Source organism: Plasmodium relictum (assembly GCF_900005765.1).
Source record: "Plasmodium relictum strain SGS1 genome assembly, organelle: plastid:apicoplast".
Lineage (NCBI taxonomy): Eukaryota > Apicomplexa > Aconoidasida > Haemosporida > Plasmodiidae > Plasmodium > Plasmodium relictum.
In genome coordinates, this window is record NC_031964.1 from 1 (window position 1) to 22,540 (window position 22,540).

General features: G+C 13.4%; 25 protein-coding genes and 26 non-coding genes across 51 annotated transcripts; 41 read left to right on the forward strand and 10 right to left on the reverse strand. All coding sequences in view use genetic code 11, as the record gives it.

The window, feature by feature from the left end:
* On the forward strand, window positions 1-69 carry PRELSG_API00100. Its single transcript has one exon. It is a non-coding gene; the product is annotated as a tRNA-Ile (tRNA).
* Window positions 70-133: 64 nt separating this feature from the next.
* On the reverse strand, window positions 134-205 carry PRELSG_API00200. The gene has a single exon. It is a non-coding gene; the product is annotated as a tRNA-Ile (tRNA).
* A 153-nt stretch (window positions 206-358) lies between these two features.
* PRELSG_API00300 lies at window positions 359-1,790 on the reverse strand. The gene has a single exon. It is a non-coding gene; the product is annotated as a small subunit ribosomal RNA (ribosomal RNA).
* A 42-nt stretch (window positions 1,791-1,832) lies between these two features.
* PRELSG_API00400 lies at window positions 1,833-1,904 on the reverse strand. The gene has a single exon. It is a non-coding gene; the product is annotated as a tRNA-Ala (tRNA).
* A 34-nt stretch (window positions 1,905-1,938) lies between these two features.
* Window positions 1,939-2,010, forward strand: PRELSG_API00500. The gene has a single exon. It is a non-coding gene; the product is annotated as a tRNA-Asn (tRNA).
* Window positions 2,011-2,023: 13 nt separating this feature from the next.
* PRELSG_API00600 lies at window positions 2,024-2,104 on the reverse strand. Its single transcript has one exon. It is a non-coding gene; the product is annotated as a tRNA-Leu (tRNA).
* A 7-nt stretch (window positions 2,105-2,111) lies between these two features.
* PRELSG_API00700 lies at window positions 2,112-2,183 on the reverse strand. The gene has a single exon. It is a non-coding gene; the product is annotated as a tRNA-Arg (tRNA).
* A 1-nt stretch (window position 2,184) lies between these two features.
* Window positions 2,185-2,256, reverse strand: PRELSG_API00800. The gene has a single exon. It is a non-coding gene; the product is annotated as a tRNA-Val (tRNA).
* Window positions 2,257-2,278: 22 nt separating this feature from the next.
* PRELSG_API00900 lies at window positions 2,279-2,349 on the forward strand. Its single transcript has one exon. It is a non-coding gene; the product is annotated as a tRNA-Arg (tRNA).
* Window positions 2,350-2,358: 9 nt separating this feature from the next.
* PRELSG_API01000 lies at window positions 2,359-2,432 on the forward strand. The gene has a single exon. It is a non-coding gene; the product is annotated as a tRNA-Met (tRNA).
* A 43-nt stretch (window positions 2,433-2,475) lies between these two features.
* PRELSG_API01100 lies at window positions 2,476-5,168 on the forward strand. Its single transcript has one exon. It is a non-coding gene; the product is annotated as a large subunit ribosomal RNA (ribosomal RNA).
* A 15-nt stretch (window positions 5,169-5,183) lies between these two features.
* Window positions 5,184-5,256, forward strand: PRELSG_API01200. Its single transcript has one exon. It is a non-coding gene; the product is annotated as a tRNA-Thr (tRNA).
* Window positions 5,257-5,283: 27 nt separating this feature from the next.
* Window positions 5,284-5,904, forward strand: RPS4 (apicoplast ribosomal protein S4, putative). The gene has a single exon. The coding sequence runs from the start codon at window positions 5,284-5,286 to the stop codon at window positions 5,902-5,904; it is 621 nt and encodes a 206-aa protein (YP_009325484.1).
* A 7-nt stretch (window positions 5,905-5,911) lies between these two features.
* Window positions 5,912-5,983, forward strand: PRELSG_API01400. The gene has a single exon. It is a non-coding gene; the product is annotated as a tRNA-His (tRNA).
* Window positions 5,984-5,996: 13 nt separating this feature from the next.
* Window positions 5,997-6,070, forward strand: PRELSG_API01500. Its single transcript has one exon. It is a non-coding gene; the product is annotated as a tRNA-Cys (tRNA).
* Window positions 6,071-6,339: 269 nt separating this feature from the next.
* Window positions 6,340-6,423, forward strand: PRELSG_API01600. The gene has a single exon. It is a non-coding gene; the product is annotated as a tRNA-Met (tRNA).
* A 4-nt stretch (window positions 6,424-6,427) lies between these two features.
* Window positions 6,428-6,511, forward strand: PRELSG_API01700. Its single transcript has one exon. It is a non-coding gene; the product is annotated as a tRNA-Tyr (tRNA).
* Window positions 6,512-6,522: 11 nt separating this feature from the next.
* On the forward strand, window positions 6,523-6,614 carry PRELSG_API01800. The gene has a single exon. It is a non-coding gene; the product is annotated as a tRNA-Ser (tRNA).
* A 9-nt stretch (window positions 6,615-6,623) lies between these two features.
* On the forward strand, window positions 6,624-6,697 carry PRELSG_API01900. The gene has a single exon. It is a non-coding gene; the product is annotated as a tRNA-Asp (tRNA).
* A 12-nt stretch (window positions 6,698-6,709) lies between these two features.
* On the forward strand, window positions 6,710-6,782 carry PRELSG_API02000. Its single transcript has one exon. It is a non-coding gene; the product is annotated as a tRNA-Lys (tRNA).
* Window positions 6,783-6,794: 12 nt separating this feature from the next.
* PRELSG_API02100 lies at window positions 6,795-6,865 on the forward strand. Its single transcript has one exon. It is a non-coding gene; the product is annotated as a tRNA-Glu (tRNA).
* A 14-nt stretch (window positions 6,866-6,879) lies between these two features.
* On the forward strand, window positions 6,880-6,951 carry PRELSG_API02200. Its single transcript has one exon. It is a non-coding gene; the product is annotated as a tRNA-Pro (tRNA).
* Window positions 6,952-6,975: 24 nt separating this feature from the next.
* Window positions 6,976-7,557, forward strand: RPL4 (apicoplast ribosomal protein L4, putative). Its single transcript has one exon. The coding sequence runs from the start codon at window positions 6,976-6,978 to the stop codon at window positions 7,555-7,557; it is 582 nt and encodes a 193-aa protein (YP_009325485.1).
* Window positions 7,554-7,769, forward strand: RPL23 (ribosomal protein L23, putative). The gene has a single exon. The coding sequence runs from the start codon at window positions 7,554-7,556 to the stop codon at window positions 7,767-7,769; it is 216 nt and encodes a 71-aa protein (YP_009325486.1).
* A 13-nt stretch (window positions 7,770-7,782) lies between these two features.
* RPL2 (apicoplast ribosomal protein L2, putative) lies at window positions 7,783-8,529 on the forward strand. Its single transcript has one exon. The coding sequence runs from the start codon at window positions 7,783-7,785 to the stop codon at window positions 8,527-8,529; it is 747 nt and encodes a 248-aa protein (YP_009325487.1).
* Window positions 8,530-8,536: 7 nt separating this feature from the next.
* RPS19 (apicoplast ribosomal protein S19, putative) lies at window positions 8,537-8,806 on the forward strand. Its single transcript has one exon. It carries the CDS (start codon window positions 8,537-8,539, stop codon window positions 8,804-8,806), a length of 270 nt encoding a protein of 89 aa, YP_009325488.1.
* A 6-nt stretch (window positions 8,807-8,812) lies between these two features.
* Window positions 8,813-9,454, forward strand: RPS3 (ribosomal protein S3, putative). Its single transcript has one exon. It carries the CDS (start codon window positions 8,813-8,815, stop codon window positions 9,452-9,454), a length of 642 nt encoding a protein of 213 aa, YP_009325489.1.
* Window positions 9,455-9,476: 22 nt separating this feature from the next.
* On the forward strand, window positions 9,477-9,875 carry RPL16 (apicoplast ribosomal protein L16, putative). Its single transcript has one exon. It carries the CDS (start codon window positions 9,477-9,479, stop codon window positions 9,873-9,875), a length of 399 nt encoding a protein of 132 aa, YP_009325490.1.
* Window positions 9,876-9,880: 5 nt separating this feature from the next.
* On the forward strand, window positions 9,881-10,105 carry RPS17 (apicoplast ribosomal protein S17, putative). The gene has a single exon. The coding sequence runs from the start codon at window positions 9,881-9,883 to the stop codon at window positions 10,103-10,105; it is 225 nt and encodes a 74-aa protein (YP_009325491.1).
* RPL14 (apicoplast ribosomal protein L14, putative) lies at window positions 10,102-10,464 on the forward strand. The gene has a single exon. The coding sequence runs from the start codon at window positions 10,102-10,104 to the stop codon at window positions 10,462-10,464; it is 363 nt and encodes a 120-aa protein (YP_009325492.1).
* A 6-nt stretch (window positions 10,465-10,470) lies between these two features.
* On the forward strand, window positions 10,471-10,857 carry RPS8 (apicoplast ribosomal protein S8, putative). The gene has a single exon. It carries the CDS (start codon window positions 10,471-10,473, stop codon window positions 10,855-10,857), a length of 387 nt encoding a protein of 128 aa, YP_009325493.1.
* A 27-nt stretch (window positions 10,858-10,884) lies between these two features.
* RPL6 (apicoplast ribosomal protein L6, putative) lies at window positions 10,885-11,391 on the forward strand. The gene has a single exon. It carries the CDS (start codon window positions 10,885-10,887, stop codon window positions 11,389-11,391), a length of 507 nt encoding a protein of 168 aa, YP_009325494.1.
* An 8-nt stretch (window positions 11,392-11,399) lies between these two features.
* Window positions 11,400-12,128, forward strand: RPS5 (apicoplast ribosomal protein S5, putative). The gene has a single exon. It carries the CDS (start codon window positions 11,400-11,402, stop codon window positions 12,126-12,128), a length of 729 nt encoding a protein of 242 aa, YP_009325495.1.
* Window positions 12,129-12,136: 8 nt separating this feature from the next.
* Window positions 12,137-12,412, forward strand: ORF91 (hypothetical protein). Its single transcript has one exon. It carries the CDS (start codon window positions 12,137-12,139, stop codon window positions 12,410-12,412), a length of 276 nt encoding a protein of 91 aa, YP_009325496.1.
* On the forward strand, window positions 12,378-12,488 carry RPL36 (apicoplast ribosomal protein L36, putative). The gene has a single exon. The coding sequence runs from the start codon at window positions 12,378-12,380 to the stop codon at window positions 12,486-12,488; it is 111 nt and encodes a 36-aa protein (YP_009325497.1).
* RPS11 (apicoplast ribosomal protein S11, putative) lies at window positions 12,485-12,886 on the forward strand. The gene has a single exon. It carries the CDS (start codon window positions 12,485-12,487, stop codon window positions 12,884-12,886), a length of 402 nt encoding a protein of 133 aa, YP_009325498.1.
* Window positions 12,887-12,892: 6 nt separating this feature from the next.
* RPS12 (apicoplast ribosomal protein S12, putative) lies at window positions 12,893-13,267 on the forward strand. Its single transcript has one exon. The coding sequence runs from the start codon at window positions 12,893-12,895 to the stop codon at window positions 13,265-13,267; it is 375 nt and encodes a 124-aa protein (YP_009325499.1).
* An 8-nt stretch (window positions 13,268-13,275) lies between these two features.
* RPS7 (apicoplast ribosomal protein S7, putative) lies at window positions 13,276-13,704 on the forward strand. Its single transcript has one exon. It carries the CDS (start codon window positions 13,276-13,278, stop codon window positions 13,702-13,704), a length of 429 nt encoding a protein of 142 aa, YP_009325500.1.
* Window positions 13,705-13,753: 49 nt separating this feature from the next.
* On the forward strand, window positions 13,754-14,983 carry TUFA (elongation factor Tu, putative). Its single transcript has one exon. It carries the CDS (start codon window positions 13,754-13,756, stop codon window positions 14,981-14,983), a length of 1,230 nt encoding a protein of 409 aa, YP_009325501.1.
* A 10-nt stretch (window positions 14,984-14,993) lies between these two features.
* Window positions 14,994-15,227, forward strand: ORF78 (probable protein, unknown function). The gene has a single exon. The coding sequence runs from the start codon at window positions 14,994-14,996 to the stop codon at window positions 15,225-15,227; it is 234 nt and encodes a 77-aa protein (YP_009325502.1).
* Window positions 15,204-15,275, reverse strand: PRELSG_API04100. Its single transcript has one exon. It is a non-coding gene; the product is annotated as a tRNA-Phe (tRNA).
* A 17-nt stretch (window positions 15,276-15,292) lies between these two features.
* PRELSG_API04200 lies at window positions 15,293-15,363 on the forward strand. Its single transcript has one exon. It is a non-coding gene; the product is annotated as a tRNA-Gln (tRNA).
* A 5-nt stretch (window positions 15,364-15,368) lies between these two features.
* PRELSG_API04300 lies at window positions 15,369-15,439 on the forward strand. The gene has a single exon. It is a non-coding gene; the product is annotated as a tRNA-Gly (tRNA).
* Window positions 15,440-15,455: 16 nt separating this feature from the next.
* Window positions 15,456-15,527, forward strand: PRELSG_API04400. The gene has a single exon. It is a non-coding gene; the product is annotated as a tRNA-Trp (tRNA).
* Window positions 15,528-15,555: 28 nt separating this feature from the next.
* ORF129 (probable protein, unknown function) lies at window positions 15,556-15,927 on the forward strand. Its single transcript has one exon. It carries the CDS (start codon window positions 15,556-15,558, stop codon window positions 15,925-15,927), a length of 372 nt encoding a protein of 123 aa, YP_009325503.1.
* A 1-nt stretch (window position 15,928) lies between these two features.
* Window positions 15,929-18,187, forward strand: CLP (molecular chaperone, putative). Its single transcript has one exon. The coding sequence runs from the start codon at window positions 15,929-15,931 to the stop codon at window positions 18,185-18,187; it is 2,259 nt and encodes a 752-aa protein (YP_009325504.1).
* An 8-nt stretch (window positions 18,188-18,195) lies between these two features.
* PRELSG_API04700 lies at window positions 18,196-18,267 on the forward strand. Its single transcript has one exon. It is a non-coding gene; the product is annotated as a tRNA-Gly (tRNA).
* A 368-nt stretch (window positions 18,268-18,635) lies between these two features.
* On the forward strand, window positions 18,636-18,953 carry ORF105 (hypothetical protein). The gene has a single exon. It carries the CDS (start codon window positions 18,636-18,638, stop codon window positions 18,951-18,953), a length of 318 nt encoding a protein of 105 aa, YP_009325505.1.
* RPS2 (apicoplast ribosomal protein S2, putative) lies at window positions 18,940-19,623 on the reverse strand. Its single transcript has one exon. The coding sequence runs from the start codon at window positions 19,621-19,623 to the stop codon at window positions 18,940-18,942; it is 684 nt and encodes a 227-aa protein (YP_009325506.1).
* An 18-nt stretch (window positions 19,624-19,641) lies between these two features.
* Window positions 19,642-20,964, reverse strand: PRELSG_API05000 (hypothetical protein). The gene has a single exon. It carries the CDS (start codon window positions 20,962-20,964, stop codon window positions 19,642-19,644), a length of 1,323 nt encoding a protein of 440 aa, YP_009325507.1.
* Window positions 20,945-22,537, reverse strand: rpoD (RNA polymerase sigma factor RpoD, putative). The gene has a single exon. It carries the CDS (start codon window positions 22,535-22,537, stop codon window positions 20,945-20,947), a length of 1,593 nt encoding a protein of 530 aa, YP_009325508.1.
* Window positions 22,538-22,540: the final 3 nt, after the last annotated feature.

Genomic DNA, 22,540 nt, shown 5'->3' on the forward strand with positions numbered 1-22,540 from the left:
TTTTTAGTTTAACGGTAAAAACATACTCTTGATAAGGGTAAAATTTTAGTTCAATTCTAAAATGACCTAAAATATAAAGAAAGGCGAACCCTGTGTATAATTTCATACACAGGGTTCGCCTTTCTTTATATTTTAGGTCATTTTAGAATTGAACTAAAATTTTACCCTTATCAAGAGTATGTTTTTACCGTTAAACTAAAAACCTTTATAAAAATAATATTTAACTAAATTCACACTAATGTGTATTAGTATTATTTTCGTCTATAAAATTTATATATTTAAAATAAATATTTATTATTATAATTTATTATATATATAAATATTATTTTAATATTTTTATATAAATAAATCAACCTTTTTATATAATAATCCAACCGCACCTTCCAGTACGGTTACCTTGTTACGACTTCATCAAAATTGTATTATTATATATAATTATTTTACAATAATTTTTATATAATTTAATACTTTTTAGATGTGACGGGCGGTGTGTACAAAGCTTAAGAACTTATTCACCGCTATAATTCTAATTAGCGATTACTAGTGATTCCATCTTCATATAAATGAGTTTCAATTTATAATCTGAACTATAAATATATTTTAAATATTATATTTAAATATAATAAATATATTGTTATATTCTATGTAACACGTGAACAGCCCAAAATATAAGGAGCATAATGACTTGACGTAATCTTTATTATATATAATAAATAATATATCATAAAAAATTTTTTTTATAAAAGGTTACGTTCGTTATAATACTAAAATTAACACTTCACAGCACGAACTGACGACAGCCATGCACTACCTATATATTTTAATAATATATTAATTTCTTAATAATAAAATATTGTTAAATTTTGGTAAGGTTTATCGTGTTGCATCGAATTAAGTCACATGTTCCACCACTTGTATAAGCTCCCGTCAATTCCTTTGAATTTCATTCTTGCGAATATACTACTCAGGCGGAATATTTATAACGTTAGTTATTATATTTATTAATTATAAATATAAAATATTCATAGTTTACAGCTAAGACTACTAGGGTATCTAATCCTATTTGCTACCTTAGCTTTCGTTTATAAGTGTCAGTAATTATATAGTATTATGCTTTCGCCTTTGATATTCTTTTTTGTATCATTGTATTTCACTACTTCTCAAAAAATTCTAAATACTTTAATAATACTCTATTATATTATTATTTATTTATTATTTAAATTTTAATTAAATATTTTTAAATAAAATTAATATAAAACCTAAAAACGCTTTACGCCTAATAAATTGAATAACGCTTGTATTTTCTGTATTACCGCTGCTGCTGGCACAGAAATTAGCAAATACTAATTTTTATTTTTATCAATATTTAAAAATAAAACATAAAGTTTACAATATTTAATTAATACTGTCTTCCTTTAAGAAATATTACTTTATCAAGCTTACGCTTATTGTAAAATATTCCCCACTGCTGATTTTAAAAAAAAATTTAGGCTTTATTTCAATCCTAATGTGATTGTACATTCGTTTAAAATCAATTTTTGATCATAACCTTGGTAATCTTTTAAATTACCAACTAGTTAATCAAATATAAATTTTATTTTAAATAATAATAATTTTTTATATAGTACAATTATAAATTGCGCATATAGATTATTATTAAATATTATAATCTATTTAAAATTAAAAATTTATATATACTCACCTATACACTATGATATTATCATTAATTCGCATGTGTAATGTATATTTCTAGCGTTCATTCTGAGCTAGGATCAAACTCGCAATATAATGAATTATAATATATAATTATATTAACATTTATAGATAAAATAATGGAAATAAGTAGAATTGAACTACTATTTTTATTATGCAAAAATAAGATTTTACCATTAAACTATATTCCCTATATATTATATATATAATAATATATATATTATATTCTTAATAGCTTAGTGGTTAAAGCATTCGGCTGTTAACCGAAAGATACTAGTTCAATTCTAGTTTAGGAAGTATATTTTATTTATATGAATAAAGAGATTTGAACTCTTATTTATTATTTATCTAAATTCTAAATTTAGTGCGTTTACCTATTTCGCCATATTCATTTTTTATAAATCTAGTAAGATTTGAACTTACAAAAAAAACTTAGAAGGTTTTTATTTTATCCATTAAATTATAGATTTAGTAAGTAATATTGGATTTGAACCAATGATCTTCTGTATGTAAAGCAGAAACTTTACCTCTAAGTTAATTACTTATTTTAATTTATTATTATAATAAACTTGTAATTTAATGGATAAAATATATAATTACGAATTATAAAATAAAAGTTCAATTCTTTTCAAGTTTATTATTAATTAGCGAAATAGAGCATAAGGAAAGTTCGTCGGATTCATGCTCCGAAGGTAATCGGTTCAATTCCGTTTTTCGCTTATTTTTTACATAAATTAATTTATAATTTTTATATAAAATATATAATTAAATATATATAATAAATTTAAAAGGATGTCTATTACTTTTTATTATTGAAGAAAGACGTTATATATATTAACGAAATTTTTATAATTAATAATAAATATATATATATAAATTTATTATTAATATAAATTATAAAAGTATCTGAATAAAATATTTTTATATAAATATTTTTTAAAAAACTTAAGGAATTGAATCATCTAAGTACTTAAAGGAATATAAAGTAATAACGATTTTCATAGTAGTGGTGAACGAATTGAAATAATTTAAACATTATATATGTAAAATTTAAATAAAGTAACATAAAAATATATTTTGTGTGAATATTATTAATATAATAAGGATCACCTTATAAATTTTAATATAATAAAAGTTGATAGAGAATAGTACCGTGAGGGAAAGATGAAAAGAATTTTGAAAAAATAGTGAAAAAGATCCTGAATTTTAAATTTAATAAATTATAATAAAATTAATTATAATTTTATTATATTCTTGTTGAAGAAAGAATTAGCAAGTTATAATAAATAGTATATTTATTAGGTTAAATTTTTATATGAAGCCAAAGTGTAATCGAGTTTATGTATAAAAATAAGCATAAATATTATATTATTTATTATAGACCCGAAATCAAATGATCTAATTATATTTAAAATAAAATTTAAATAATATTAAATTATAGTTTGAATTGATTACTGTTGCAAAAGTATCAAATGAAATATAATTAGTGGTGAAATGCCAATCGAATTTGAAGATAGCTGGTTCTCTTTGAAATATATGTAAGTATAGTATTTGTATATAAATAAATGTAAAACTCTTTTATAATTAAATTATTTATAATAAATAATATTAATAATAATAATTTAATAATTTTATTTAATAAAATATACATGTTATTAGAAAATAAGGGATAAGCTTTATTTTCAAAAGGGAAACAGCCCTAATTATAAATTAAGATTTTTAAATATTAGTTAAGTTTTAAAAAGAATATAAAATTATTTTAATAATTAAAAAGTAAATTTAGAAGCAGTTATCTTTTAAAGAGTGCGTAAAAGCTCATTAATTTAGTAATTTTAGTTCAAAAATAATCGAAAATAAATTAATTATCGATATTATAAAATTTAATATTAAATTATTAAATTGGTAAAAGAGCGTTTTGAAAATATATATTTATATGTAAATTAAAATATATAAATCAAAAGTGATAATGCTAATTTGAGTAATGTAAATATTGGTAAAAATCCAATACTTCTATAATTTAAGGGTTCCTATTTAAAATTGTTTTTAATAGGGTTAGTCGAATCTTAAAATGAGATGAAATGTGTAATTGATAGGTAATAAGTTAATATTCTTATACTATATAATAAATAGGTATATTAAGACTAATAAAATATTTTTTATAAAAAATTATTATTTTATTATACAAAAATTATATATATATTTTTTATTATATATTCGTACCGTAAACTGACACTAGTAAATAAATATAAATTATTAAGAAGTTGAGAAAATTTTTTTTAAGGAACTCGGCAAATTGATCTTGTAACTTAGGGATAAAAGATACTTTTTTAGTTGAAAATAATTGATTTAAGCGACTGTTTAACAAAAACACAAATCTTTGCTAAATTGAAAAATGATGTATAAAGATTGACATCTGCCCAGTGCTATATTGTTAAAATATATATGTAATAAAATTATAATATATATATAGGCTATAGTAAACGGCGGCTGTATCTATAACGGTCCAAAGGTAGCGAAATTCCTTGTCGGGTAAGTTCCGACCTGCATGAGAGATGTAACGACTTAAATGCTGTCTTAAAAAAAATCTCAATGAAATAAAAATATCTGTGAAGATGCAGATTTCTTATATTAGGACAGAAAGACCCTATGAAGCTTTACTATTAATAAATATTGAAAATATATATATAAAACATAGTATAAATGGGAAATTTAAATATTATTTTTTCGGGAATAATGTAATTATTAATGAAATACCATTTTTTATGTATATAAATTCTTATAAAAGTTTTATAACAAATTTTTAAACAATATTTATAAGATAGTTTGACTGGGGCGGTCTCCTCCTATATATAAACGGAGGTGTACAATGTTATATTTTATTGTATAAAGATATATATAATTAACTGTTAGATATACAAATCAAACAGAGATTAATGTCGGTCTTAATGATCCGATAATTTTTAGTGATAAAATTATCGCTTAACGGATAAAAGTTACTCTAGGGATAACAGGCTAATCTTTTCCGAGAGTCCATATTGACGAAAAGGTTTGGCACCTCGATGTCGGCTTATCGCATCCTAAAGCAGTAGCATGTTTTAAGGGTAAGTCTGTTCGCCTATTAAAGCGATACGTGAGCTGGGTTCAGAACGTCGTGAGACAGTTCGGTCCATATCTAATATAAGTGTTAGAATATTGAAATTATTTTTTTTAGTACGAGAGGATCAAAAAAATTATACCAATGATATATCAATTATTAATTATTATTGTAATGTTGAGTAGTTAAGTATAAAATTTTAATTGTTGAAATAATATAAATAAAAAAATTTAATTAAAAATAATATTCTAATCATATAAATGAATAAAACAATAATTAGAAAAATTATTTTATAGGATTAATATGTATTTATAGTAATATATTTAGTATATAATTCCTAATAAGTTGAATATTTAATTATATAAAATATTTTTTTGTTAAAGTAGCTTAATAGGTAAAGCAACTGATTTGTAATCAGTGGATTATGAGTTCAAATCTCATCATTAGCTTCTATAATTTATGAATTTTAAATTAATATGATAAAATTTTTAATTCCAAAAAAAAAAATTTTAAAAAAATTAAATATACCTTTTTTATTATATTTTTCAAGTAAATATAATTATAAAATATTAACTAATAAAATATATAAATCTTATTATGATTTAAATTTAAAATTTATTAGATATATATGTTATAATTATTGTATTACATATAAAAAATATTTATATTATATAAATAAAATAAAAAAAATTAATAAAGATATTATATATTTTAATTTATTAAATATATTAGAATCTAGATTAGATATATTTTTAGTAAATATAGGATGTTTTAAAACTATATTACAATCAAGATATTTTATAAAATATAAATATATTTATTTAAATAATATAAATATAAAATATTATAATATTAATATTAAACCTAAAGATATAATTTTTTTTAAAAATAAAATTAAATATATAATATTATGTAATTTAATATATAGATATAATATATATATTTATATATTAAATTTATATAAATATAATTTTATAAAAATTTATAGTTATAATGAATTTTTTATTATATGTATATATAATTTAAAAATTAAAATATTACATAATATATCATTAAATAATATATTATATAAATATAATAATATATTTTATATATAAATATATGATAAATATAACCTAATGGTTAAGGTAAAGAATTGTGATTTCTTTAATATGAGTTCAAATCTCATTATTTATCTTGTAATATAAATAATGATATGACTTAATAGGATAAAGTAAATAATTGCAAATTATTATATTTCAGTTCAAATCTGAATATCATTTTTAGAGATATGGTGAAATATGGTATACACGATGGACTTTATATTAAAATTTATATTATGAGTTAATTAATTTTAATAATTATAATTAATATTATTATATAAGAAAAAATATTAAAAAAATAAATAATATAAATTCTGTAATATATATAAAATATATTCAAACGACTTTATTATTAATAATTTTAAATATATAAAAAGTCTAAATTTAAATAACGAAAATCCATTAACATTTTATGTTTTAAGGGTTCAAATCCCTTTATCTCTAATAAAAATATTTATGGCTGAGTGGTCGAAAGCAATGGACTCATAATTCATTATCATATATTGATCGTCAGTAGTTCGAATCTACTTAAATATATAAGTTAATGCCTGAGTGGTTAAAAGGAATGGACTGTAAATTCATTGATTTTATATCTACATCAGTTCAAATCTGATTTAACTTATTTATGAAAGTAGAGAAATGACTGAGTGGTTTATAGTTATAAATTGCTAATTTATTATATATAAATATATTATATATCAAGGGTTCGAATCCCTTTTTCTCTAAAAAAAAAGGAGTTTGTAGTTTAATAGGTAAAAATATTATTTTGTCATAATAAAGATTACGAGTTCAATTCTCGTCAAATTCGTTTATTTTTATAGAATTACTAGCTTAATTGGTAGAGTACTCGACTTTTAATCGAATGGTTCTGAGTTCAAATCTCAGGTAATTCATAAATATTATATACTTTTATCGTTTAAAGGTAAGACATCTTTTTTTCAAGAAGAAAATAGGAATTCGATTTTCCTTAAAAGTATTTTATTATATATTCAGAATATAGTGTAATGGTAACATATCTATTTTGGAAATAGAAGAATATAGGTTCAAATCCTTTTTTTCTGAAAAAATAATATTTTTTAAAAAAAAATGAATATAATAATAGTATTAAATATTATTAATAATATATTTAATAATAAAAAATATAAATATAATTTTTTTATTAAATTATATTTAAATAATTATATTAAAATATATAAATTATTAGTATATATAATAAGATATTATTTTTTATATAATAAAAATATTAATACACATATTAAAAATAAAAGTTTAATAAATTTTAGTAATAAAAAAATTAGAATTCAAAAAGGATTAGGTAAAGCTAGATTAAAAAATTTTAAATCACCTATATGTAGACAGGGATCTTGTAGTTTTGGTCCAATATATAATGATAATAATTTAAAAAGAAATAAATTAGAATATAAGTTAGTTTTTATATATTTATTATTAAATAAGCGTAGTAATATAATAATAATTAAATTTGAATATCTTATTAATATTTTTGATATATTATTAAATAATAATATAAATTTAATAATTGATAATATATTATATTTTAAAGGAATATTAAAAAATTATTATATATTAAATTATAAAAATATTAATTTTAATAATAGAAATATAATTTTAAAATTTATTAATTATGAATATATAATATTTTTAATATGAAAGAAATTTTATTTAATTTATATAATAATAAAATATATTATAATATAAATTTTTTTAATAAATTTTGTATTATTTATATAAAAAAAAATTATTTAACTAAATTTAATGTAAAATATTTTATTGAAAATATATTTGATAAAAATTATAAAATTAAAAAAATTAATATTATTAATAAAAAAAATTTTAAAAAATATTATATTTTTTTTAAATAGAATATACAATATTATGATATTAAAATTAAAAAAATATAATATTTATAAATATTTAAAAAATTTTGGAAAAAATAATAAAGGTTATATAACTGTATATAATAAAGGAGGTGGAAAATTAAAATATAATTATAAATTAATAGATTTTTGGTATGATAATTATAATATAAAAATAAATTATAAAATTTTTTTATTTAAAAAATTAAAAAATTATTTTAGAAATACATATATAGGATGTATTTTATATTTATCGCAAAATTTAAATAATTTACAAAAATATATTATTTTAAATTATAATTGTTTATTAAATTCTATATATTATTTAACTAATATTAATAATATAAAAAAAGGAAGTTATATACAATTAAAATATTGTAAATTAGGTATTTTTATATATAATATATCAATAAATACTAAAGGTAGTATTTTTGTAAGATCTTCAGGTACTTTTGCACAAGTATTATCTTTTTATAAAGATTTAGTATATATAAAATTACCTTCTAAAAAGTTAAAGTATATTAAAAATAAATGTTTTTGTTATATAGGAATAAATGATAATATTATATATAATAAATATATAAAAAAGAATGCTGGATATAACATTTATTATAATAAAAAACAACATGTTAGAGGTAAAGCAATGAATGTATGTGATCATCCTCATGGAGGAGGGAAAGGAAAAACAGGTATTGGACGTAAATATCCATGTTCTAGAAAAGGATTACATTCTAAAGGTTATAAAACAAAAAAAATATTTAAATAATAAAATAATGATAAAATTATATTGGTTAAAAATATCATTAAATAATAAATATATATTTAAAAATTTTTATAAATATAATAATAAAAATATTATTTTAAAAATATATAATAAAAATTTATATATATATAAAAAATTATTAAATTTTTATTTAAAAGTATATAATGGACATAAATTTATACCTATATTTATAAATAAATATAAATTATTTAAAAAAATAGGTAATTTCGTATATACTAAATATATAAAAAATAATATACAAGAATTAATTTTAAATTAAATAAATATGGGACATAAAGTACATCCTTTAATATTTAGAAGTAATATATATAAGAATTATTTAAATAATTTTTATTTAAATATATATAAAAATAAATATTATTTAATTAATATATTATTAATATATTTTTTATATTATAGTATATATAAAATATTTAATAATAAAAAAATAAATTTTTATATTAATATAAATGTATATTTTTATATTAATAAATTTATAATAATATTTTTTTTATATAATAATAATATTAATTTTAAATATATATTTATATTATTTAATTATTTTAATTATTATTATTATAAAAATTATAATTGTGTATGTTTTTTAAAAATAAAATATATTAAAAATATTTTAAATAATATTAATATAATAATGTTTTATATAAAGAAGTATTATATTAAATATAAATCTTTAAGGTTAATTTTTGATTTTTTATATAAAAATATTTTAAAAATAAATAATAATAATATAAAAGGATTAAAAATAAAATTTTCAGGTCGTTTTAAAAATAGTTTAAAAACTAAAATAGAAATTTATACATATGGTATAATATCTTTAAATAATTTATATAATAATATTAAATATATTAATGATATTATAAATACTAAACAAGGTATTTTAGGTATAAAAATATGGTTAAATAGTTAAATTATAAAAAATTTTTATTATTATGAATAATATTATATTATTAAAAAAATCTCATAGAGGTAAAATAAGAGGAATTTTTAATTTAAAATTTTTAAATTTATATTGGGGTATAATTTCTTTAAATTCTGGATTTATTACTAAAAAACAATTAGATACATCAATTTTTATTATAAATAAATTTGTAAAAAAAATTGGAACATATAATATTTGTATTAAATGTATAAAATCTTTAACTAAAAAATCTTTAAAAACTAGAATGGGATCAGGTAAGGGATCGATTGAATTATATGTAGGTATTGTTAAAAAAAATAAATTATTATTTGAAATTAGTAAAATAATGTTTAAAACAATTTATTTAATAACTAAAATGTTATCTTATAAATTGCCTTTTAAATTACAATTTATAAAAAAAATTTATTAAAAATTATGTTAAAAAAAATAGGATATGTTTTAAAGAGTATAAATATAAATATAAAAGTAATTTGTATTTCATATTATAAGTATAATAATAAATATAAAAAATTGTTTTTAAATAATATATATATTAAAGTATATGATTGTAGAAATGAGATTAAAAAAAATGATTATATATTATTTAAATATTATAAAAAAAGTAAGTTTTGTAATAATAAAGTAATAAAAATTTTATGATATATTTAAATAGTATATTAGATGTTATAGATAATAGTGGTATTTTAAAATTTAAATATATAAATGTATTAAATAAATGTATTAAACCAAGGTATGGTGATATAATTATAGGAATAGTATATAAAGTATTAAATAATAGTGTTTATAAAAAATCTGATAAGTGTAAAGGTATTTTAGTTCAACAAAAATTATTTTTAAATTTAAAAAAATATTATTCTATAAAGTTTAATAAAAATGCAGTTATAATTTTAAATAATAATTTAATTTCTGTAGGTACTAAAAGTAATAATTATATATTAAAATATATAAAGTATAAATTAAATATTGATATAAAAAAATTAAAAATAAATTTTATTTAAATTTTTATGATAATTAAATTTTTAAATCAATTTAAATATAATTTTAAGTTAAAAAAATTTTTTATGTTATATAAATATAATAAAATTTTATATTATATTATTAATTTATTATATAAATATAATTATATAATAAAATATTATATATTTAAAATTAATAATAAATATTTTATATTTATAATATTAAATAAAAATAAAAATTATATTTATTTAAAAGTATACATAAAATATAATCAATTATTTTATATGAATTATATTAAATTATTAAATTTTATAAAATTTAATAAATATTTTAAAGGTTTATTAATATTATATTCTAGTAAATATAAATTTATTACACATTTATTATCTTTAAAATATAAAATAGGGGGTATTTTAATTTTTTATATTTTTTAAAATATTAATTAATAAAAAGTATATGATATGTTAAATAAAAAATTTATTTTTTTTAATTATTTTTATAAAAATAATAATATATATTTAATATTAGATTTAAAAAATTTAATTTATATATATTTTATAATTAATAATGTAAATTATAATATTATAAAGAATATTTATATTTTAAATAATATGTATATATTTTTTTATAATAGTAAAATATTGTTTTTAGTATTAAAATTATATAAATATATATTTTTAAATAATATTCAAAATGTAATATATAAATTAATTTTAAATGTTTTAGGTATTAATTATAAATTTTATTATATATTTAAATATAATATTTTAATATTTAAATTAAAATATAATCATAAAATAATAATTAAATTTCCTAGTAATATTAATTGTAAAATAGATTTAGTTAAAAATTGTATTTATTTATATAGTAATGATTTATTTGTATTAAATTCTTTAGGTAAATTAATAAATTCATTTCAATATATTAATAAATATAAAGAGTTAGGTATTAAAATAATAAAGAATTGATTATAAATATGAATTTAAGTGTTAATAAAATAAATAATTATTATATATTATATTATATTTTAGTTTTGTTAAAAAGTTTGTTTATTTTAATTTATAAAAATAAATTAAATAAAATTTATATATATAAAATTTTTTATGTTTTAATTATATATTGTAAATTATTTTATATTATAAAGAAGTTAAATTATAATAATAATTTAAATAATATAATATTTAATATATATAATATTAATTATATATATTTTTATATTTATAAATATAAGTTTTTAAATAAAGTTATTAAAAATAATAATATATATAATGTAATTATTGATAAAATAATTAGTATAAATAAAATATCTTATACAGTTAAAAAAGGTAGAATAAAAAGATATAAAGTTATATTATTAGTAGGTAATAAATTAGGATGGGTTGGTATTGGAGTAGGTAAAAATAATAATATAAATAAAGCTATAATATTAGCTAAAATTAATGCTTTAAATAATATATATTATTTTAAATATTCTATATTAAATATTTATAAATTAAAATATGTTTATATTAGTAGTAATAAATTTTTAGTTAAATTTCAATTTAAAATATATAATTATTTAAATATAAAATTTTTATTATTTAAATATTTATTAGAATGTTTAGGATATTTAAATTGTAAAATTATTATATATTATAATGTTATTTCTAATAAGTATAATTTATTAAATAAATTAATATTCATATTATTTAATTTTTTTAATTAATATTTTAAATGAAATTATGTTTATTGAATAAAAATTTATATGTATATTTATTAAAATATATATATGGATTAAATATTTATACAATTAATATATTATTAAGTATAAATAATGTTAGTATTTTTAATATATATAATAATAAATTTAAAATTAAATTAAGTTTATACAGATTGAATATATATTTATATAAAGTATTGAAATTAAAAAAAAATAATATAATAAAAAATAAAATAAAAAAATTTAATATAAAAAATGAAAAAACGTTCATCAATAAAAAAAATATGTAATAAATGTAAATTAATTAAACGTTTTAAAAAATTACATATTATTTGTATAAATAAAAAACATAAACAAACTCAATGATGATTTTAAATAATAATTATATTATATTTTTATATTTTAAATTAAATTTAAAAAATACATTAGTAACAATTTCAAAATATAAAAAATATAAAAATAAATATATATATATAAAAAATTTAAAAACTATATCTTGTGGTCACTTTAAACAATTTAAAAATAGATTAAAAAATACTATATTAGCAAATAATATTTTAATAATAAATATAATAAAATATTTAATTAATAAAAATTTATTAAATATTAATATTATTTTTAATGGTATTAATTTTTATAGAATACATATATTAAAATTATTATTAAATATTAAATATAAAAATAAAAAATTAAATATATATAAATTATTTGATATAACTTCAATACCTTATAATGGATGTAAATTTTCTAAAAAAAAATATTAATAAAAAATGATAAAAATAAAAAAATTATTATATAATAAAAAATTTAAAAAAATAAAAAATTTAAAAAAAAATAATTATTTATTAAATAAATGTCCTCAAAAAAAAGGTATAGTATTAAAAATATTAATAAAAACTCCAAAAAAACCAAATTCTGCTTTAAGAAAAGTAGCTAAAATAAAATTATCAAATAATAAAGAATTATTAGCTTATATACCAGGTGAAGGAAAATCTATTCAAGAACATAATTTTGTTTTAATAAAAGGAGGTAGAGTAAAAGATTTACCTGGTATAAAATATAAAATAATTAGAGGATCTTTAGATTCAATAGGAGTTTTAAATAGAAAAACATCTAGATCTAAATATGGTACAAAAAAAATTTAAATTTTATAATGAAAATTTTATTTAAAAGTTTTATAAAAATATATTTAAAAAAAGGTAAAATAAATAAAAGTATAAAATTATTAATATATATATTATATTTATTAAAAAAAATAACTAAAAAATCTGGTATATTTATTTTCAATAAAGCAATAAAAAATTTATTATTACCTTTTTCATTTTTTAAAATGAAAATTAATACAAATATATATAACATACCTATTATTATATCTTATGAACAATCTATTTTTAATGTATATAAATTATTTAATAAAATAATAAAAATTAAAAATATAATATTATATAAATTATTTTGTAAATATATTGTTTTAAGTTATAATAAAGAAGGGAATTTATATAAAAATAAATTAAATTTAATAAAACAATTTATTTCTAATAGAGTATATATATATTTATTAGATAAATATAAAAATATGTAAAAGATTATATTATTATTTATGTATTATATATTATATTATAAAATTAAATATGAATAATAAAATATTTATAAGAAATAAACAACATATTAATTTAGGTACTATAGGTCATGTAGATCATGGTAAAACAACATTAACTACAGCTATATCTTATTTATTAAATATACAAGGATTATCAAAAAAATATAATTATTCAGATATAGATTCAGCACCAGAAGAAAAAATAAGAGGAATAACAATAAATACAACACATATAGAATATGAAACTTTAACTAAACATTGTGCTCATATAGATTGTCCAGGTCATTCGGATTATATAAAAAATATGATTATAGGAGCTACTCAAATGGATGTTGCAATTTTAGTAATATCAATAATAGATGGTATAATGCCTCAAACATATGAACATTTATTATTAATAAAGCAAATAGGAATAAAAAATATAATTATTTTTTTAAATAAAGAAGATTTATGTGATGATATTGAATTAATTGATTTTATTAAATTAGAAATTAATGAATTATTAACTAAACATAATTTTGATTTAAATAATATAAAAATATTAACTGGATCTGCTTTAAATGTAATAAATATAATACAAAAAAATAAAAATTACGAATTAATTAAATCAAATATATGGATACAAAAATTAAATAATTTAATTTATGAAATAGATAAAATACAAATATTATCTAGAAAAATAAATGATTATTTTTTAATGCCTATAGAAGATGTATTTTCAATAACAGGTAGAGGTACTGTAATTACAGGAAAAATTGAACAGGGATGTGTAAATTTAAATGATGAAGTAGAAATTTTAAAATTTGAAAAATCTTCTATTATAACTACTGTAATAGGATTAGAAATGTTTAAAAAACAATTAATACAAGCTCAATCAGGAGATAATGTAGGTATTTTATTAAGAAATGTACAAAAGAAAGATATAAAAAGAGGTATGGTTTTAACAAAACCTAATAAATTAATAGTTAATAAATCTTTTATTTCTGAAACTTATATTTTAACAAAAGAAGAAGGAGGACGTCATAAACCTTTTGGTATAGGATATAAACCTCAATTTTTTATTCGTACAGTAGATGTAACTGGAGAAATAAAAAATATATATTTAAATAATAAAATTCAAAAAATAGCTATACCTGGTGATAAAATAACTTTACATGTAGAATTAAAACATTATATTGTATTAACTTTAAATATGAAATTTTCAATAAGAGAGGGTGGAAAAACTATAGGGGCAGGTATTATAGTACAAATTATAAATTAATTATATAATAATGATAAAGAATAATAATTTATTAAATAAAATTTTAGAAAAAAAAATATTTAGAATTTTTAAATATTTTAATATATATTATTATCGTTTATTTATTTGGATTTATATAATTATTTTAGTATTTATTTTAATAAATAAAAAAAAATATTTAATATATATTAAATATAAATATTTAATAAATTTTTTATTTATAATTTTATTATTAAATAAATGTCAAAAATCAGATTTGAACTGATAACACACGGATCTTCAATCCGTTGCTCTACCATTAAGCTATAATGACTTTATACATTTATATTATAGAATATAACCAAACGGTTAAGGTAATGAATTTTGATTTCATTAATATAGGTTCAAATCCTATTATTCTAATTATATGAATATAATTTAATGATAAAATACAATTTTACCAAAATTGTTATAAGAGTTTAAATCTCTTTATTCATATATATATTTTAAAATTATGTCTTTAATTTAATGTTAAAATATAAATCTCCAAAATTTATAAATAAAGGTTAGAATCCTTTAAGACATGTATATAATAATATATGAGTTATTTTAATATGATTATTTTATATAAATATAAATTTTTAATAAAAAATAATAAAATAAATTTAAATTCAATTTTAAATTTGAAATTTAAAATGTATAATATTAATATACAAATATTAAATAATAAAATATTAGAATATATTAATAAATATAAAATAAATTTATTTATAATTTATATTTATTCTGATAAAACTTTTAAAATTTTATATAATTATACTATATTTTATTTATATAAAAAATTTAATAAATTAAATATAAAAATTTTCATATATAAAATATTATTATATAAAAAAATACAATTATTTTATTATAATATATATCAATTAATATATATTATATATAATAATGTAAAAAAATATTTTAAAAAAAATAAAAATAAATAACATGATATTAAATAATATTTATTGTACTAAAGAATTAATAATAATTTTTATTAAAGCAGAATATTTAGCATTAAAATATAATAATTATTTTATAATGCCTATTCATTTAATATTAAGTTTATTATTAACAAATAATTTATGTACAAAATTATTGCAAATAAATAAAAATTTAATAAATAAAAAATTAATAAAATTTTTATTAAATAAATATAAATATATTAATAAAAATATTATAAATACAATTTATTCTAATAAAATTATTAATATATTAAAAACATTAAATAATTTTAATTTTAAAATAAATTCTTTTAGTTTATTACTAATATTATTAAATGAAAATAATTCAGATATAAATTATTTATTAAAATATTTAAATATAAATTTTAAAAATTTATATTTAACTTATATAAATAACAATATATTCCCTAAAATAATAAAAGAAAAATTAAATGAAATTTTTCATAATAATTTAAATAATATATATAAATCTAATATAAATTTTTATAAAAAACAATATATACAATTATTGCAAATTTTAAATTTAAAAATTAAAAAACACATAATATTATTAGGAGATGAAAAAAATATATTATCATTTATTCAATTATTTATAAAAAATATAAATAATAAAATAGTTCCTATATATTTACAATATACTGAAGTATGGATATTAAAAGATTTTTTAAATTATGATATTCAATATTTAATATCTAAAATATTAAATATATCTAAATTTTTTATAAATAATAAATATAAATTAATTTTAATTATAAAAAATATTGAATTATTTTATATAGAAAATAATGATAATAAAATAAATAATAAATTAAATTATTTATATTTATTATTAGAAAAAATAAATAAATATAATATACATATTATAATTATTACAGATAAAAATAAATATAATTATTATTTTAAAGATAATATAAAAAATTTATTCTTTTATAATATTGAAATAAAAGAATTATCTATTTTACAAACATTTTTAATAATAAAAAATAATATAAATTATCATAAAATAAATATTAATAATTATTTTATATATGAATTAATAAATTTAAGTAAAAAATATATAAAAGAATCTATTTTACCTATAACACCTTTAATTATATTTGAAAATTTATATTCAAAAAAATATTTAATAACACATAAAATTAAATATTTAAATTTAAATTATTTATTTACTAAAAAAATAAATTTATATAATAATAAATTAACAATAGAAGATATTAAAAATTCAATAGCTGATTATTTAAATATATCAAAAATAAAATTATTTAAAAATAATAAAATAACTATACAAGATTTTAAAAAATTAGAAATTAATTTATATAAAAATATACATGGTCAAAATCATATATTTAATAAAATTTTACCTTCTATAAAACAAAATTTATTAGGATTAAAATCTAAAAATAAACCAATTGGTAGTTGGATTTTATGTGGACCAAGTGGAACAGGTAAAACTGAATTAGCAAAAATATTAGCCAAACAATTATTTGGTTCAGAAACAGAATTAATAAGATTTGATATGAGTGAATATATGGAAAAACATTCTATCTCTAGATTAATTGGTTCTCCACCAGGTTATATAGGTTATTCAGAAGGAGGACAATTAACAGAACAAGTATATAAAAAACCATATACAATAATTTTATTTGATGAAATTGAAAAAGCTCATCCTGATATATATAATATAATGTTACAAATATTAGATGAAGGTAGATTAACTGATACTACTGGTAAATTAATAGATTTTACAAATACTATAATTTTATTAACTAGTAACTTAGGATGCCCTAAAAATTATGATATGTATTTAAAAAATAAAAATTATTTATCAAATTTTGATTTAGAACAAATAAATAAAAATATAAAATTAAGTATTAATAATTATTTTAAACCAGAATTATTAAATAGATTAACTAATATATTAATTTTTAATCCTTTAAATATAAATAATTTATTATTAATTTTTAATAAATTTATACAAGAATTAAAAATAAAATTAAATCTAAATAAAATAAATATTAATATATGTATACATAATAAAATTAAATATATCTTAACTAAAATATCATATAATCCTTTATATGGAGCTCGTCCTTTAAAAAGAATATTAGAATTAATATTTGATAAATCTATAAGTGATTTATTATTAATTTATAATAAACATTATTTTTTACAAAATAAATATATATTATATTATTATTTAAATAAATATTATAATTTAAGTTATAATATTTATTTATCATAAATATTTTAACAAATATAGTTTAATAGGTAAAACATTAATTTTCCAAATTAAAATTATGGATTCAATTTCCATTATTTGTATTATATTTAATAATAAATATTATAAAAATGAAAAAAATTTATTTATATTCTAAATCTAATAAAACAAAATATAAAACTTATAAAATAAATCTAATTATTAAAAATAATATTATTAAATTAGGAATTTATAATCCTAATTTAAATATAATATCTTGTATATATTATATATTATTGAAATATTTAAAATATGGTTTTATTTTAAATAAAAATATATTAAAAATTTTATTATATAATATAAAAAAAAATAATTAAGAGAAATGACAGAGAGGTTTATTGTATTTGATTTGAGATCAAAAAAATATTTTATATTTCATGGGTTCGAATCCCATTTTCTCTTTATCATTTTATATATAATAAATAATAAAAATATGATATTTAATTTTTATTCTAAATTAAAAAAAAATTTTTTATTAAAAAAATTTAAAAATATACAAATAAAAAAATATAAAATTAATAAAAATATATATATAAAAAAATTAAATATTTTATTAAAAAGTAAAAATTCAAATTTATTTATTTATAATATAATAAATTATAATTATAAAAATATAAAATTATTATATATAATAATTAATAAATATAATCTATTTTTATTTAAAATAATACATTTTTGGTATACATTATTATACTATAAAATAAATCATAATTATATAAATATAATAAAAATAATATTTACATATTTTTAATTTTACTATGAATAATTGATGTATATATTATTTTATATATTAATTTTAAAGAGTTATAATTATTATAATTACCTAATATTTTAATATTTATATTACTTGAATCTAAACTTAAATTTATAAAACTTATTAAAATTAATTTTAATTTTAAAATTTCTTTTAAAATTAAATTATTAGTATAATTTGTCAAAAATATATATCTAGGTAAATTAAACATAAATTTAATACCTATAAATTTTAAATATAATTTATTATAAATAATATTTAAAATATTAATACATTTTCTAGATAATATATTAATAAAATATTTATTATTTAATATAATATGTAACCATAAAAAAATTATAATTTTTTTCTTAAATATATACCAATTAGTCAATAATCCAGGTATCCATTTATTAATATAATAATTTTTTGTTAAATTACATATTTTAATTATAAAATTTGATATTAAATTATTATTATTTATAAATAAAATTTTTTTATTTATAAAAAATATATTATAAATATATAAATATAATTTATATAAATATATAGCTATTAAAGTAAAATTTAATATACAATTATTATACTTAATTTTATAAATAAATTTATAATTATTTATATGTATATTATTAATATTATTTCCTATATAAATTTTAGATTTTAATAAATCTTTAAAAGTAATAAACATAATTTTTATTTAATTTAATTATTGAGTAAAATATCTATACCATCCATTACCTATAGGTAATAAATCAGTCATTATGATTTTAGATTTTATATCTATTAACCAATCAATTTTATTATTTAATATATTTAAATTTATTATTTTAAATGTATTTTGAAAACTTATATTAGATAAAAAACCTGAATTAGCTAAAATTGATTTTGTAATACCTAAAATAATAGGTTTATATTTATAAATATATTTATTATTTAAAATTAAAGAATAATTAATTATATTTATTAAATATAAAGGTATAATATCATTGTATTTAAATATTTTAAAATTATGAGAAATTATTTTAATACATGATAACATTTTTTTTATAATAAGTTCAAAATATATAGATGGTAAATATATATTTTGATAATTATATTGTTTTATTATAGATTCTAATAAAATATTATATATATATATAAAAGAACTTTTACATGATTGATAAATATTTATAGTTTTTAATAAATAATTAAAATATTTTTCTATATTATTATTTATAGAATAAAAATCTGTATTTAAAGAATATCCACTATATATAATGGAACTTATATCTTCAAAAATATATGAATAAAAATTTAATTTATAATTAAAGTAATTTTTTTTATATTTATTACACATATTATATATATATATAATATTATCTAAATAATTATAATATTTTATATGAAAAATTATATAAACATCTTTAGAAATAAAAGATATATTATAATTTTTTATATTTTTATTTTCAAATATTATATTAATAGATTGTAAACCTATAGTAATATCATTTAAATATAAATTATAAATAATATTATTATTGTAATTATAATAAATCTTATTATTAAAATTATTATTAATTAATAAATTTATATAATCATATGAATATATATTAATTTGATTATTATATATAATATAATTATTTTTAAAAATAATATTATTATTTATTAAATTATTATTAATATTATATAAATTTTTTATTAAATATAAATTTAATTTAATATTATATTTATATAAATATTTTATATAATTATTATATATTACAAATAAATTATATTTAGTATCTAAAATTAAATATTTATACCAATTATATTTAATTATTTCATATAAATATAAAAAATTATTATTTACATTATATAACATTTTATTATTATTAAAACTATTTATATTATTATTAATATTTTTACAAAAAATATTATTATTCTTATAAAAAAAATAATTAAATAATAAATTATTTTTAAACTTATAAATATTAATAAAACATTTATTTAAATAAAAATATTTAAAATAATTATAATTATAATTCACAATATTAAAATTCATTTTTTTCATAAATATTTAAATTAAAATTATTATTTTTAATATAATTATAATATAATAATGAATAAAAATTAATATAACTTTTTAAAATATATATAATATTATATTTTTTATTAATATTATTATGATAAATAATCCCTTTATAATTTAAATTATATAATTTTATATAATTATAATAAAAATAATATGTATAAATATTATAAATTATCCATTTATTATATAAATTTTTAATTATTAATTGTATAACATTATTATTATAATATTTAAACATACCATCTACATATTTTAATATAATATTATTTAAATTATTTTTAAAATTTTTAGATATAGAATTATTAACAAAATTAAATTTTATAAATTGATTTATTAATATATAATTATATTTAATCAATAAATTTTTAAAATTAAAAATTTTAATACTATTTATTAAAAATATTAAATTTAATTTTTTATTTTTATATTTTAAAAAATTAAATATAAATTTAAACACTTTCTTTATATTAAATTTTAAATAATATAATTTATATATTAAATGTTTTTTTAATACATCATTATTAATTTTATCTTTTAACATAGAATTTATATGAAACGTTCTTAATACCATTTGAGTGCTAGGTTCACTTATAGCTTCACTAGATATAACTCCAATATGTTGTCCTAAATTATATTTATATAATTGTTTATAATTTAAACAATTATTACAAATATTATTAAATATAGTACATAAATATAAAGATTTAATATTTAAATTTATATATATATTATATTTTAAATTTAATATTTTATTTAAAATATATTTTGTTATATAAATATTTTTTATATTAAAAAAAATACCTGTATTAATATTTATTATATTATTTTTTAAAAATTTAAATTTTAATATATTTAAAGGTAATATTATATTACCATATATATCCATATAACATGAATATTTAAATACATAAGGAGATTTACAATTTAATTCTTTTATAATAAAATTATTAGTTATATTTATTAAACGTTTTGTTAAATATCCTGAATCTGCTGTTTTTAAAGCTGTATCAAGTATACCTTTTTTAGATCCATAACAAGATAAAATATATTCATATATATTTAATTCATTAATATAATTATTTATAACAGGTTTATCATAAATAATTCCTTGTATATTGGAAATATACCCTTTATAACCTATTAATTGTTGTAATTGAGAATATTTTATTTTTATTTTATTATTAAAAAATAAATGTAAATTAGAAAAAATAGGATTAATATTTTTATATAAATTATTATTTAATATTTTTTGAATTTTATTAATAATTTTTAAATAATAATAATTATTAAAAAATATATTTATATAATTATTTTTAAATTCATAATATTTATTTATATATAAATTATTAATTTTACTTTTATATAAAATTAATAAATATATAAAATTAGAAAAATCTTTAATATTTAAAGAATAATTATATATAAAACAATATTCAAATCCTAAATATAACAATTCATGTAATATTTTAGAACTCACATTATATTTAAATAATAATAATAATTTTTTTTCTAAAATTTTTAAATTATATTTATTAAAAAAATAAAAATACATATT